The 14,716-nt window shown below is 41.4% G+C and overlaps 1 protein-coding gene across 1 annotated transcript in view; it reads right to left on the bottom strand.

The window, feature by feature from the left end:
- Nucleotides 1–14,716, bottom strand: part of MEI1 (meiosis inhibitor 1) — a 163,117-nt gene that overhangs the window by 38,164 nt on the left and 110,237 nt on the right. Inside the window, exon 20 of the mRNA XM_006890181.1 lies at nt 3,192–3,366. Coding sequence (XP_006890243.1) covers nt 3,192–3,366 — 175 coding nt within the window. The remainder of the gene's footprint in view (nt 1–3,191; nt 3,367–14,716) is intronic.

Consider the following 14,716-nt stretch of genomic DNA (forward strand, 5'->3'; position numbering starts at 1 on the left):
TAACCTCTTTAACAACCACATGAAGCTAAAACAACTATGAGATATCATGTCACCCCAGTCAGAAAAGCAAAATTTAACAGAACAGCAAGCAACAAATGCCGGCGAGGTTGTGGAGAGATTGGAACCCTTATTCACTGTTGGTGGGAGGGTAAAATGGTGCAACCACTGTGGGAGGCAGTATGGCGCTTTCTCAAAAAGTTGCAAATAGAGATACCATTTGACCCAGAAATTCCACTACTGGGAATATACCCCAAAGAGACCATAACTGACATCCAAGCAGATATATGCACACTCATGTTTACTGCAGCTTTGTTCACAATAGCAAGGAGTTGGAAACAACCTAAGTGCCCATCGATAAATGAATGGATGGAGAAGCTGTGGCATATTCACACAATGGAATACTATGCTGCACTGAAAAACAAGGAATTAATGCAATATTATTCAAAATGGGTGACTCTGGAGGACATTATGCTGAGTGAAGTATCTCAGTCACAAAAGGACAAAGACTGCATGGTGTGTGTCTCTGTTGTAAAACAGGACTGACCTTGGGGTTGGGGAGAGATTGAGAAAGATGGAGTCAATAATGTATACTGCATTGAAAGAAATGAGGGAGAAAACTGTTTAAAAGGGATATGTGATTAGGTATCATGACAGGAGTCTAGAGCGAAGGCTACATGGTGGAGTAGACCTGGGGGAGGGTTTGTAAAACAATGAAAGAATTTTTGCTTTACTTTTCCAAGAGGGTAGTGTTCTGGAGTGGAGAGTTGGGAGGGGAGAAATGTGCAACAATGAATGAATGGAAATCCAAAGTCTCTGTAAATTTTTACTGAAATTAATAATAAATTTAAATTAAAAAAATTTAAGTCAGAGTAAGGAAGCAATGGATTTATAACTGCTCATACAAATAACACTATATCACAGCATGGAAGAGGAATAGTGGAACTGTATCCACATTTACAATATTCTTCTTACCAAAACCATTTATGGAAAATAGGAACTGCATTGGAACATGTATCTCTGGATTGGAAATGATCATATTGATAATATTTCTAGCCTTAAACTTAAAAAATTATATTGTTTGGAGGACAACTACCTGGCCAATTGACTGGAAAAGATCTCTATTTATTCCCATTCCAGAAAAGGGTGAAAATTATCAAGTGATATCACTATTACTACACATAAGCAAGATCCTGCTGAAGATTATCCAGAAACAACTGGAACCAAACACTGTCATATCACCTGCATATAGTGACAATTTTACCTCCACGTTGTTAATGTTGAAACCTCTTATTTCCTTCTCTTGTCTTACAGCTCTAGTAGGACTTTCAATAAAGTTTTAACAAGAAGTGTTTATAGTGAAAAAAAAAGATTATATTGTTGAAAATTATTTGTTATATATTTGTTTAAATTTTTTCCTCTTTTAACAACTGGAATCTAGAGGGAAAAGACCAGAGAATGGCCAAAATTATTGGGGCAGCTATTCCTGCCAGTTTACGGCCTGTGTCAGGAAAAGGAAGTCTTACTCATAAACAATGCCACCCAAAGGTAATAAAGGAGGTCAGAATTGCTTCCACTCTGGAAACCTGGGCCACTTCAATAGACAGTCTCACAGATGAGAGCCACAATAGGCAAGGGAGTAGAGAGGAAGCTCCCACTCATTTTCTTTAAGTGTGGATCTGAAGGACACATGGCCAAGGGTGGCCCACATCAGGTCCTCATGGCTGACAGGACTGAGAGGCCCCACCTCCCAGCTGGAAACAAAGGAGGATGCTTCAATGATATAGATCCTCCCAGAAGAGCTATGGGTAAGCACTAACATTACTGGTAAGTATATTCATTTTCTCCTGGACACAAGAGCCAATTATTTGGTCCTAAAAGCCTTCTGAGGTCCCAACTCTTCTATTTCTTAGTTGTTGGAATTGACGGAAAATCTCATAAGCAGTACCTTACTTCACCTCTGCCTTGCATGAGGACTTCTGAGCTATAAAACAACCCAGTGGTAGATGGAATTTGGTCCAGGATTTAAGAACAATAAATGACATAGTTGAGCCTCTACAGCTTGTGGTTCCTAACCTTTATACTATAATAGACAAAGTGCTAGTCAGTAAGCCTTTTAAGAACTACCTTCCATCTGTAACTTTATTTGTGCCACTGTTAGAACCTCTACTTGGAATATTATTGCTTTTAATTTTTGACTTATGTACTTTTAACTTGTTAATTAAATTTGTGTCTTCTAGGCTGCAACAGTTCCATGATGCATTTTCAAGGATATGAACATGTATGGCTAAGCACAATTGATAACAGGGCATCTAAATTTAAAAAAAAACACCCACACCCCAAAATCACATGAAGCACTGATTTTGAGTCCCAGTTTGCAGTTAAGAAAAGAAGGCACAGGGAAGCTGAATGACTTCTTCAAGGCTCCACAGCCAGTGTCAGGGCACAGACTTGAATCCAACACCCATGGCCTTCCCACTCTATTTCTGGTAAACTTCGCAGTTCCTAAATGTTATCCTCCACTGAACATATCTTTCCGTTTAAAGAAAAGATCAGTTTTTCTAAACATTCTTAAGTTTACCTCCAAACCAGTCCTTCCATAGAGGAAGGCTACTGTCTCTTAGTTGCTTGCAAATTTTGTAAAAAATTCTAGCCTCACTAAAAACAGGAAAAGAAAAAACAATTCCAATTTTCACTCTTCATAACATTCCAAAGTTCAAGCTCCCCTGATTCCAGAGAGTCTCACTCAGATTTGGAGACTATCCTCCTGGGTCTTTCTGGGAGCTTTCAACACATCACAGATCTTCTGTCATCCCAGCTCTGCCAGCTGCTGGACCTTCCCTACCTCCCTCATGTTTCCTCTGCCCATCTGGGAGCAGCCACTCTGTGGTAAATAGCTCTAACTACACGCCGTGAAAGGCGGGAACATCAAACACACCCACCCTTAGAACACATAGAAATTAAAGATAATTAAACATACTCAGCACACATACAGATTCCAACCCTGCTTGTCACCTACTCTTCCACTGACAGAAAGGAGGTGATGTCTGACTTGATGTCTCACTGCACTGGTTTTTCGTTTTTAAAGGAAAGTCCTGATTCTCTTTCCTAGAGGACAACTCAGCAAGGCAGATCTGCCACTGTTGACTTCCCAACCAGGTTGGAACTTTCCGGTCAAAATGTACCTGAAGGACCTGCATACTGACCTGGGCTGGAGGGTCTGTACTCCAGCAGGAGATGCTGTAAAGTCATCAGGAAGTGGCCTCGGATGAGACCACCCACTTGGACATCTTCATTCCTTTTCAGAAATGTCTTCAAAACAATCAGTACCTTCCTGGCTGTGTCCACTGGGCTGGAATACATGAGGTCCTGAACAGAAAAGAAGCCAGAATTCAGAGAGTACATGGTCAGAGGCCAGGGGGACAATGAAGAGGAAAGGAGCTGGAGAAGGGTAGAGGTTGACAATGTTACAGAACTCTCACTGAGAACCTGCCATGTACTTAAGGCTAGGGACACTGACCCCTTACAACCACTCTGCAAAACAGGTAGAACTTAAGTAAGTCCTAAACAAGAATACTCCTAAACAAAGCAGGAGAGGAAAATCCCAGATGAGATGGATTGATACAGTCATTAGGACAATGAGGGTAGGTGTGTTGGAGTTAGCGAGACCGGCTCAGGACAAGGCAGGCTGCAGAGTTGCTGTACACAGGAGTCACAGGTGACTTAACAGCACATAACAACAAACAGCAAGAACGCATCTTAAATGGAGCCCTGATGGCACAGAGTGTAATACGCTGGACTGCTAACCAAAAGGTTGGCAGTTCAAATCCACCAGCCACTCCACAGGAGAAAGTTGGGCAGTCTCCTCCTGTAAAGATTTACAACCCAGGACACTGATGGAGGATTGCTGAATCAGACTCAACTCTATCACAGTGAGTTATGAAGTTTCTTCAAATAGGAGGAAACAGAGGCTCAATGAGAGTCTGTCATTTTATGAAGGTCATATTAGCCAGTAAGGCATACACACATGATTTAAGCTGAGTGTCCTAGCTTTAAGTTTTTTCTCCTCCCCAGGCTGCCTCACTCTTACAAATGGAAGGAGTAGTTTCAAGAAGGGGGTGTTTTCAGGATGGGGCACCTGAGTGTGTCATAAAATAGAAGAGACAGAGGGGAATACAGATGTCACGGGAAAGGAAGAGGATAGGCAAAGGCAGAATCAGGGCACAGGAAGGAAGAGAAACCAGTCTGGCCCTTCTCCACCACAGCATCTGGCTAGCTCTGCCCCGAGCTGTGAGTGCCATGGGTTCGGGAGACAGGAAAGGACATTGCTTTTTATTTTGCTTCAGTTGTTTTAGTGAGATTATGGTCAAGACAAAACTAATCATGAGTCATAGCAGAGGTCATTCTGCTGATAGCTTGCAGCATATACCAGAGCAAACGAGCTGATTATGATTGTTTTGGACAAGCTAATGTGCTGGGCCAGTTAGGGCTGGGTGCTAGTAATCCAAGGTCACACACAGACGACTCTCTCCAGGGAAGAAAGCTACCCACAAAGAGAAAGACGTGGCTAGAGGCCAGACACAGCACGGTGTGCTGATCCCTGCGTAAGTGAGGGAAAGGGAGCACTTAAGTTTGGCTCATCAGAACCTCTCACCACTGCTGGAGATACAAGCGTAACAAGTCTAAGATCAATCATATTCTCCTGGTTGGGGTTAGGTGCTCTCAGAGAGGGCTATCACTCATAGTGACCCTATGAACAACAGATCTGAACCTTGCCCTATCCTGCAATATCCTCACCATCTCTGATATTTCAGTGCCACAGTCACTGTGTCAATCTATCTAGTTAAGGGTCTTCTTTTTTACTGTTTTCAGGTGTCAGAACCCTTGAAAATGGGCTTTCCTAGCCACTGTGTTGGTCTCCAGCTACCTTACTGCAGACACATGGTCCGGTAAAACATCAATAGCTGTGGGACCAATGTAAGAGCAGGATGTCCATCTGGCGAGAAACAGCAGTGACGGTGGTGCAGAGAGCAGGGCACTGCTGTAAAAACACTGTGGCAAGATGTAACCAGAGGAACCCTGGAGAGAAAGACCAGAGGTAAAGGTTTTGTTGCTGGGTGACTGAAGCTCATTTGTATCTGCTGTAAGTTAAAGTTTGCTGGATGACTGAGGAGACTAGAAGCTTTTTGCATTTGTGCTGTGGAACTGAATCTGGACTTTAACTAACTGAGGAACTGTGCTTTGTTAATCTGGCTTGGGGCTGCTAAACTAAACTTGGATTTGCACTGGATGATATTCTTTGTCTCCCACACTCTCCAACCTACTTCCCTAATAAACTCCACAAGTGTGAGTAGTCTTTGAGTCTTGCTGCAACATTGAGACCCAATGATTACTAGATAGGTGTAGGAGCATGAGGGGTGACATATCTGACCAAGCAGCTATTTGTTTGGGGCTATGGATATTACTGATGGGGGCAGTTCCCCTTTATGAAGCAGAAAGAAGTCTGACTCAGCCTCCCCTACACCGTATCTGCTCCTTTTACGCTGACCTTTCCAAGCATGATGTGTTTTTCCAAGGACAGGCTTTCCTGACGACATGCCCAAAGGATGTGATCCAAGTTTCTTGGAACCTTCCTTGCCTCTAAGGAGCACTCTGGTGCTTCCTCCAAGACATGAATTTGTTTGTTCTTTTTGGCAGTCCATGGGATATTTCATCTACTTCAAGAAAGATCTGTTTGTTGTTTTGGCAATCCATGGTATAAGTAATGTAATGCTCTTCTCCACTACCACAATTCAAAGCAATTCATTCTTTGGTCTTCTTTATTCATTATCCAACTTTCAGATGCATACAAAGCAACTGAACAGACCATGGTTTGGATCAGGTACACCGTATTCTTTAAACTGACAATCCTTGCTGTTGAGCACTTTAAAGAGTGAGTTTTTACCTCCTGGGTAAGGCCTAATGTTGTTGGGTGCCGTCGAGTTGGAATTGACTCATAGCTGATATTGACTATATTTCTCCCATGGAGAAGCTGGTGGATTTGAACTGTCTGCCTTTGGGCTGACAACACAACTTCTTACCTACTAGGCTACCAGAGCTCTCGTAGGACCTGGCAAAGATACTGTGCTGTATTTATAGAGTGACTATGTTAGACACACATGGGGTCCCATGAGTTAGAGTCGACTTCATGGCAATTGTTTTGATTTTTTTCCTATGCTTGTTTATGTTATAGATCAAGAAAGTAGTGGAGTTGTTAATTCCACTGGATTGTAAATTAATCAAGGGCAAGAATCGGGTTTGTGTCATTTTTGTCCCCTGACAGGGACTTAAAAATTATTTCTAGAGATGATCACAGAATGGAACCACTATAATCTCCAGTTATGCCAGTTAGTCCTCTTCACAGAATACAAGGCTTAATCCCAGACAAGGGATGTGATCTGCCCAAGGTCAAGGGCCCAAAGCCAAACCAGTTTTCCTATTCTGCTCCTTCCCAGCACCAGAGGAGAGCATTGTGTTGGTCAGGCTTATGCTAGCTAACTCCCTGTTTCTGAGTTGATTCCAACACATAGTGGATCTCCATTTAGGTTTCCAAGGCTATAAATCTTCATGAGACTGTTTGTGTAGCTCATGGTGGTGATCCAGGGACTCCAGGAGAAACTCAAGCAGCTTGAGAGTGGGTCTGGCTGACTTGCATCCAGAGTCAGGCCAATGCACAGTGCTTTATCAGACGTGGCTGCCCTATGCCAGGCCTTCTTCCTTCAGATTGTTCACATTCTTCCTCAGTTCTCAAAATTCCCCTGATCATTGTATTTTCACTTTTTTAATGTGAAAGTTTGACAAAAACTAAGTAATGCTGAAAAACCCTACTCTAAGACCACTGCTGGGCCCTTTTTCTCAAAGGATACACTCATACAGGGTAAGTGCAAGGCTATTCATGTTCGTGAAGGGGAAAAACAGGCTCATGGCCAAGTCAGCTGCAGTTTAATTGTAGGATGAAGTACCATACAGCTCCAAGACAGGAAGAATTAAAAAAACAGGTGTTTGGAGTTCACTGGGTTCTCAATGCTTATGTAAGGATGAAACTGTGCAAGGTTAAGAGAGTAAGTCAATATGATAATAACAGAGGAAAAAACATCTAAGTAAAAGGGCAATCCTTGTCTTTAAGCCTTAAAAAACTGACTTAGATGCTTAAGAGAACTTTATAAAGAAACTGAGTTGTTAAGATCTGCTTCCCACTGCATAGTGGAGTGGACCTGGGGGGAGGGATTGTAAAACAATGAAAGAATTTTTCTTTTACTTTTCTAAGAGGGGCGTGTACTGGGGGGGGGAGGGTTGGGAGGGGAGAAAAGTGCAACAATAAATGAATGGAAATCCAAAGTCTCTGTAAATTTTCATTGAAATTAATAAAAAAATTGAGATCTAGCTACTCTTCATATGTTCCTTTTTAAAAAGAAAAAAAAATCTTCATTTTTCTACTGGATCATGATTTTTTTAGGAAATTCTAGAAGCTTGCTTTGGGAGAAATCAGTTCTTTGTTCATACTATGAAAAACTATAAATATTATTAACTATTAAAATAATAGTAAAAACTCTGCTCCGTGGTATTTTGAAAGGTTTGTTTTTGCTGTTGTGAAATAAAACACTGGGGGGAAAATCTTTATGGGAGAAGACTGCCTCATCTTCCACCCACAGAGCAGATGGTACAAGTCAGGCCACCAGTGTCTGGATGGCAGCCTAACTCATAAAATACTGTGCCACCATGGTTCCTTGAGTGGGCTTTGTTGTTTTGCACTGTCAAGTCAGAATCGACCCCCAGCTGACCATCCAGTGAATTTTTAGGGGCAGTTAATCACACAAGAGGAGAATGCCCATCCTTGTCCCACAGAGCTGCTGGTGGATTCAAACTGCATGCCTTCGAGATTGGAGGCTCAGCTTTTTACCATTAGGCCATCAGAGCTCCCTTGCGCTAGGCTTTTCTTGTTGCCAAGTACAGTTAAGTCAGAACCAGCCCATAGCTGACCCTCCACGGGGTTTTGTTGTTGTTGTTGTTATGCGCTGTTGAGTTGCGTGTGACTCATTGAGGCAACTCATAGTGACCCTATGTACAACAGCCCTAAACCCTGCTGTATCCCTTGTCAATCTTATTGTCTCTGACACACCTACCCCCGTTACTACAGTAACTAAATCAATCCATCTCATCAAAGGTCTTCCTCTCCTGCGCTGTCCCTCCACCCTTCCAAGCATGATGTCCCTCTGCAAGGACTGGTCCCACCTTGCAACATGCCCAAAGTATGTCAGACGAAGCCCCAGAATCCTTGCCTCCAAGGAGCAGCCTGACTTCGCCCTCTCCAGGACGAACTTGTTTGTTCTCCTAGCAGTCCATGGTTCATTCAATACTCTTCTCCAGCACCACAGCTCAAAGGGATCAATTCTCCTTCTATCATTCCTAGTCATTGTCCAGCTTCTGATGCATGGCAAGTAACTGCAAAGACCATGGCCTTTATCAGGTGCACCTTTGTCTCCAAACTGACATCGTTGCCCTTCAGTAGTTTGGAGAGGTCTCCGACAGCAGACTTTCCCAATGCAATTCATCTTTTAATTTCCTGCCTGCTGGTACCAAGAGTATTGATTGTGAAGCCAAGCACACTTAAGTGGTTAGCAATCTCAATCTTTTCACCATATATCATGAGGCTGCCAATCAGCCCAGTGGTGAGAATCTTTGTTTTCTTGATATTGACCTTCAATCCATATTGAAGGCTACAGTTCTTGACCTTTTGCAGCAAGAGTTTCAGGTCCTCCTCAGTGTCATCAAGCAGAGTTGTGTCATCTGCATGACACAGATTGTTGATGAGTCTTCCTCCAATCCAATGCCACATTCCTCCTCATACAGCCCAGCCTCCCGGATAATCTGTTCCACATATAGATTGAAAAGATATGGAACTAGGACACATGTTTGGCATACACCCTTCACAATTTTGAACCATACAGTGTTTCCTTGCTCTGTTCTGACGACTGCCTCCTGGTCCAAGTACAAGTTTCACAGCAGTAAAATGCATGGGAAGAGATTGCTCATCCTTCTCCTGGAGAGCAGCTGGTGGACTTGAACCACATACTTTGGAATTGCAGCACAGCTTCTTACCACTAGGCCACTGCAGCTCAGTTGGTAGAGCTAGACTTTAGTTCAAGTAAACACTAAGCTGTGCATTTTATATAAAGACATTTTACAGATGTGGTTAACATCTACAATGGACTTTAAGTAAAAGAAATTGTTGTTGTTGTTGTTATGTAATGTTGAGTCGAAACCGATCCATAGCTGACCCTCCATGGATTTTCAAAGGCAGTTAATTGCACGGGAGGAGAATGCCCATCTTTTTCCCACAGAGCAGCTGGTGGCCTCGAACTGTGTGCCTTTGGGATTACAGCGCAGCTTCTTAACATATCTTTGATAATGAAAATGGTCCTCATTCAATCAGTTAAAAATCTAGCATGTAACTTAGGTTTCCTAGAGAGAAGAAATACTGCTCAAGATCGCGGAATTAGCTCCTGTTCAAATTTTCAGTCAGCCAGCCTGCCTTACAAATTTCAGATATGCCAGCCACCACAACTGTTTAAGCCAATTCTCTGTATAAGTGTGAGAGATAAACACAACACGCCTATTTATATGGTTTTATCTCTTTCAATATAGATTATATCTCAATGTCAAGAAAACAAAAATCGTTGTCACTGGAACAATAGGCAACGTCATGATAGAAGGAGAAAAGATTAAGACTATCAATGACTTCACATCACTTGGATCCACAATCAATACCCTTGGTACCAAGAGTCCTAAGATCAGGAGACAAACTGCACTGGGAAAATCTTCAGTCAAGAACCTCTCCAAGTTACTGAGGAGCAATGATATCAGTTTGAGGACGGAAGTGTGCATGATTAGGGTGATGGTCTTTTCAGTCATTTCCTATGCATCTGAGATCTGGACAATGAATTAGGATGACAAAAGAGTTGATACCTTTGGTTTGTGGAGTTGTAGAAGAGTGCAGAAGAACTCATGGACTGCCAAAAGAACAAACAAATGCATTGGAGAAAGTGCAGCCAGAGTACCTGCTGGAGGCAAAGAGGATGAAGCTTTGTCTCATACTTTGGGCATGTTTCTAGGAGAGGTTATTCCCTGGAGAGGGACATCATGCTTGGAAAGGTGGAGGGACGGTAAAGGAGATGAAGATCTTCAGCCAGGTAGATGGGCACCATAATTGCAGCAAGGGGCTTGAGTGTGCCAGAAACTGTGAGCACAGGGTGCCGATCGGTTGTTCACACGGTTGCTATGAGTTGTATTTCAGAGCACCTAACATTTCCTACTAACTGATACAAGATGGTCTTGGTGTCTGTGATGAATAGCAGGGGAAAGAGTGCACCCTTCTACATGACTCACTGAGAAGGCTCTGAGTGGGAACAAATCTGGGCCCACTCTGCAGTCTCTGCTGCCCAGAATGGTCCATAAGTCTCTGGGACTGGACTAAGCAGAGTGATTGACCAAGTAATAAACAAAACAGCTCTCTGAAAGCATTGTTTCTCACATCTCAGCAACCCACAGAAAGACCACCCATTGAAAAGAGCGGCAATTAACAGCTTTGTTTTCAGCTGTTAATTACCCATATCAAACCCAGAAATTGGTACCAACATGTATTTTTAGACATTTTTTCCCCTCCTGTGGCTAGAAGCTAGGGAGAAATGGCAGGAATTATACATCTGGAAAGACAAGAAAGTTGCTCCTTGCTGTTCTTTTTTACAACTGATATTTCTAGGATCCAATTTAGAGAAAGACTGGTGGGACGGGTTTCTCTGAGCACTTACTGGCAGAACTAAAGCGCTTTATAAGCCTTCCCAGAGCTAGGTCGAGGTTGGCCTGGCCTGAGAGGCCAAAAGCCAGAGAACAGCTGAGAAGAGGCTGTCCTGATCTAGAAATCGTACCTACTTGCTTTATTAACCTTTTTTATGTCTCTTAGAAGATTAACTCAAAGAATTGAGTACCCCAAAATTAACCCTATCTATCAATTGTGGAAATGGCAACCTTGTTAACAAATGGTGCTGTTGAAACTGTACTTCTGCCCTCAGATAGCTGAAACAAGATCCACATCTCACACCATACACAAAAATCAACTCAAGGTGGATCAGAGACCTAGAGGTAAAGTCCAAAACCGTAAGAATCATAAGAAACAAAATGCGAAGAAACTTAGAAGGTCTAGCCTATGGTATAAAAAGGCTGGCATATACAGCCAGAAATGTACAACCAGGAGAGGATAATATTGATGAATGGGACCTTGTAAAGATTAAGTCCCTGTGTGCTTCAAAACCTTTTTTACCAATAGGTGAAAAAGAAACCAACATTGGGGGGTTAAACATTTGCCATTGACATCTCAGACAAGGGTCTCATAAGAGAAGTTTACAGAATATTATAGGGCCTCTACAAGCAAAATTATGATAATCCAATTACAAAATAGCTAAAAGATATGGAAATACTGCCACAGAGGAAGATATGCAGATGGCCAACAGATATATGAAGAAATGCTCAAAAAAATGCAAATCTAAACTACAATGAGTTAACATCTTAACCAAGTAGCAGTGGCAAAGTTTAAGAGAACAGCAAGCAACAAATATTAGAAAGGATGAAGAGAGACAGGAACTCTCATACATTGTTGTTGAGATTGTAAAATGATACAGCCACTCTGTAAGACATTTTGGCATGTCCTCAAAAAGAAGCTGCACTGTAATCCCAGAGGTACGCGGTTCAAATCCACCAGGTGCTCTGCTAAAGAAGGAGGAACAATCGCCTCCTGTACCAGTCAGATCTGATTTGATGGTACACACATAAAAAATAATAATAAAAAAATATTAACTCCCCTAAAGATACTAGAACTGCCACCTAAACAGATATGTGCATACCTAAGTTTATTGTTGCGTTATTCACACTAGCAAAGAGATGAAAGCAACCTAAGTGCCCATCAATAAATGAATGCATAGAGAAGCTGTGGTATATTCACATGATGGAATGCTATGCAGCACTAAAAAACAAGGAACTCATAAAATATTATACAAAATGGGTGCCCCTGAAGGACATTAGACAAAAGGACAAATACTGCATAATGTCACTGTTAAAAACAGGACTGCCATGGGGGTTGGGGGGGAACTAGGAAAGGAGGGAATAAATAATGAACACAGAATTGAAACAGATGAGAGAAAGAACTGTTTAAAAGGAATATATGATTAGGTATTATTTGCATGACAAAAGTCCAAAATAAGAGGTGCATAGCAAAGTTGACTGGGGTCGGGGAAGGAGAAAATTATGCAAATACTGACAACAGTGACTATAGCAATGGACTCAAATGTGTCCGAGATAGTGAGGATAGCACCTGATAGGACAGGGTTTAGATCTGTTGTTCACAGGATCACGGCGAGTCCTACTTGACTTGAGGGCACCTAACAATAACAATGTATATAAAGATATAAATGAATAGAAACCAAAGCTTACCAGTAGGTAAGCTTTTCCTCCTTACCAGGGAGGAAATCAGGTTAAAAGTAATTCCTTAGGAGGCACTGAATTTCTGCTAATGACGGAGGGATAATTTGGAAAAAAGAGAGCAGTGATAGTCATACGATGTGATGAATGCAATCAATGACACTGAATGGCACATGTGAAGACTTGGATTGGTGAATGTTTTGTTATATATATATATATAGTTTTACTGTAATAAAGACATTTTAAAAGAGCAGGGAAGGAATTACGAAAGCTGCTATTACTAAAACCAAATATTGTTGTTAGGTGTCATCAAGCCGAGTCCAATTCATAGTGACCCTATGAACAGGAGATCTGAATCTTACTCTACCCTGTGCGATTGCACAATCTCTGATGACATAATTTAAGCCCATTGCTGCTGTCACGGTGTCAATCCATCTGGTTGAGGGTCTTCCTCTCTTTCAGTCCCCCTCAACCTTTCTCAGCATGATGTCCCTCTCCAAGGAATAACTTCTTCTAGCAGTATGTCTAAAGTATGTGACAAAAGCTTTATGACCTTTGCCTCTGAGAAGCACTCTGGCTGCACCATCTCCAAGACACAAAGATATCAATTCTTCTTCTGTCATTCTTCTTTTTTTTCTCTCTTCTCATTCTTATTAATTGTCCAGCTCTCAGATGTATAGCAGGTGACTGAAAAGACTATGGCCCTTAATCATATGCACCTTCCTCCTCAAACTGACATCACTGCTCCTCAGTAATTTGGAGAGGTCCCTGACTACAGACTTTCTCAGTGCAATATGTCTCCTGATCTTTGGACTGCTGGTACTAAGGGTGTGTTGATTGTGGATCCAAGGAAGATGAAGTTGTTGACAATTTCAATCCTTTCTCCATCCATCCTGATGTTTATTGGTTCAGTGGTGAGGATTTTTGCTTTCTTGACATTGAGACGCAATCCATACTGAAGGCTGCAATATTTTATGTTCTGCCATATGCACTTTGAGCAAGCAAGGTTCATCTGCAGTCCTCCTCCAATCCTGATGCCACATTCCTCCTCATAGAGCTCTGTTTCTCAAATAATTTGCTCACCATACAAACTGAATACGTATTGAGGAAGGACACAACCATGACACATACTCTTCTTAATTCTAAACCATGTAGTATTCCCTTGTTCTGTTTACACACAGACTCTTAGCCTAGGAATAGGTTTTGCATCAGCACAATTAAGTGCTCTGGGATTCCCATTCTTCTCAACCTTAGCCATAATTTGTTATGATCCCATAGTCAAATGCTTCTGCATAGTATTCTTTGCTTTCAAACAGGATCCATCTGATCACCAGGATCAATCACATATTAGGACACAAAGCAAGCCCCAACAAATAAACATTGAAATAATACAAAATATCTTTTCAGACCACAATCCATAAAATTATAAATTGACCACATGAGGGTAAAGCATAAAAAATTACTCTTGTGGAAAATGAATAACTCTGCTAGAACACAATGGGGTTATTTTTTTTCACAAATGGGTTATAAAAGAAATAAAGAATGAAATTGAAAAGTTCTTTGAAATGAAAATGAAAATACAACATACCAAAACATCTGGGATGCAACTAAGGCAGTCAGTCCTCAGGAGGGAAGTTTATTGCAATAGGCTCACACATAAAAAAGGAAGAAAGAAGAAAACTCAATAATCTAACTCAACACCTTCATCAAAGAGAAAAAGTACAACAATCTAATCCTATAGCCTCTAGAAGAAAGGAAATTATAAGGAAAAGAACTGAAATCAATGAGATAGAAAACAGAAAAGCAATTAAAACCATCATAAAACCTGGAGCTGGTTATTTGAAATGGTCAATAAAATTGATAAACCACTGGTAAACATAACAAAAGAAAAAAAAAGAGAAGACAAAGACAACTTGATTAAGAAATAATACAGGTGACATCACAAAAGAGCCAGCTGACATTAAATCAATAATACCAGAACATTATGAAACACTATACTCTGATATATGAGCAAGAGCCTATGGTGATGAAAGAAGAAGTTCAGGCTGCTTTGAAGGAAATGGCAAAAAATAAGGCTCCAGGAATAGATGCTATACCAATTGACATATTTCAGTTAACAGATGCTGCCATGGACATGCTCACCAAGTTGTGCCAAGAAATCTGGAGGACAACCACTTGGCCAACTGACTGAAAGAGATCGATATTTGTT

Source organism: Elephantulus edwardii, unplaced genomic scaffold (assembly GCF_000299155.1).
Source record: "Elephantulus edwardii isolate Elephantulus edwardi_28Jun2011 unplaced genomic scaffold, EleEdw1.0 scaffold00086, whole genome shotgun sequence".
NCBI classification, from domain to species: Eukaryota; Metazoa; Chordata; class Mammalia; order Macroscelidea; family Macroscelididae; genus Elephantulus; species Elephantulus edwardii.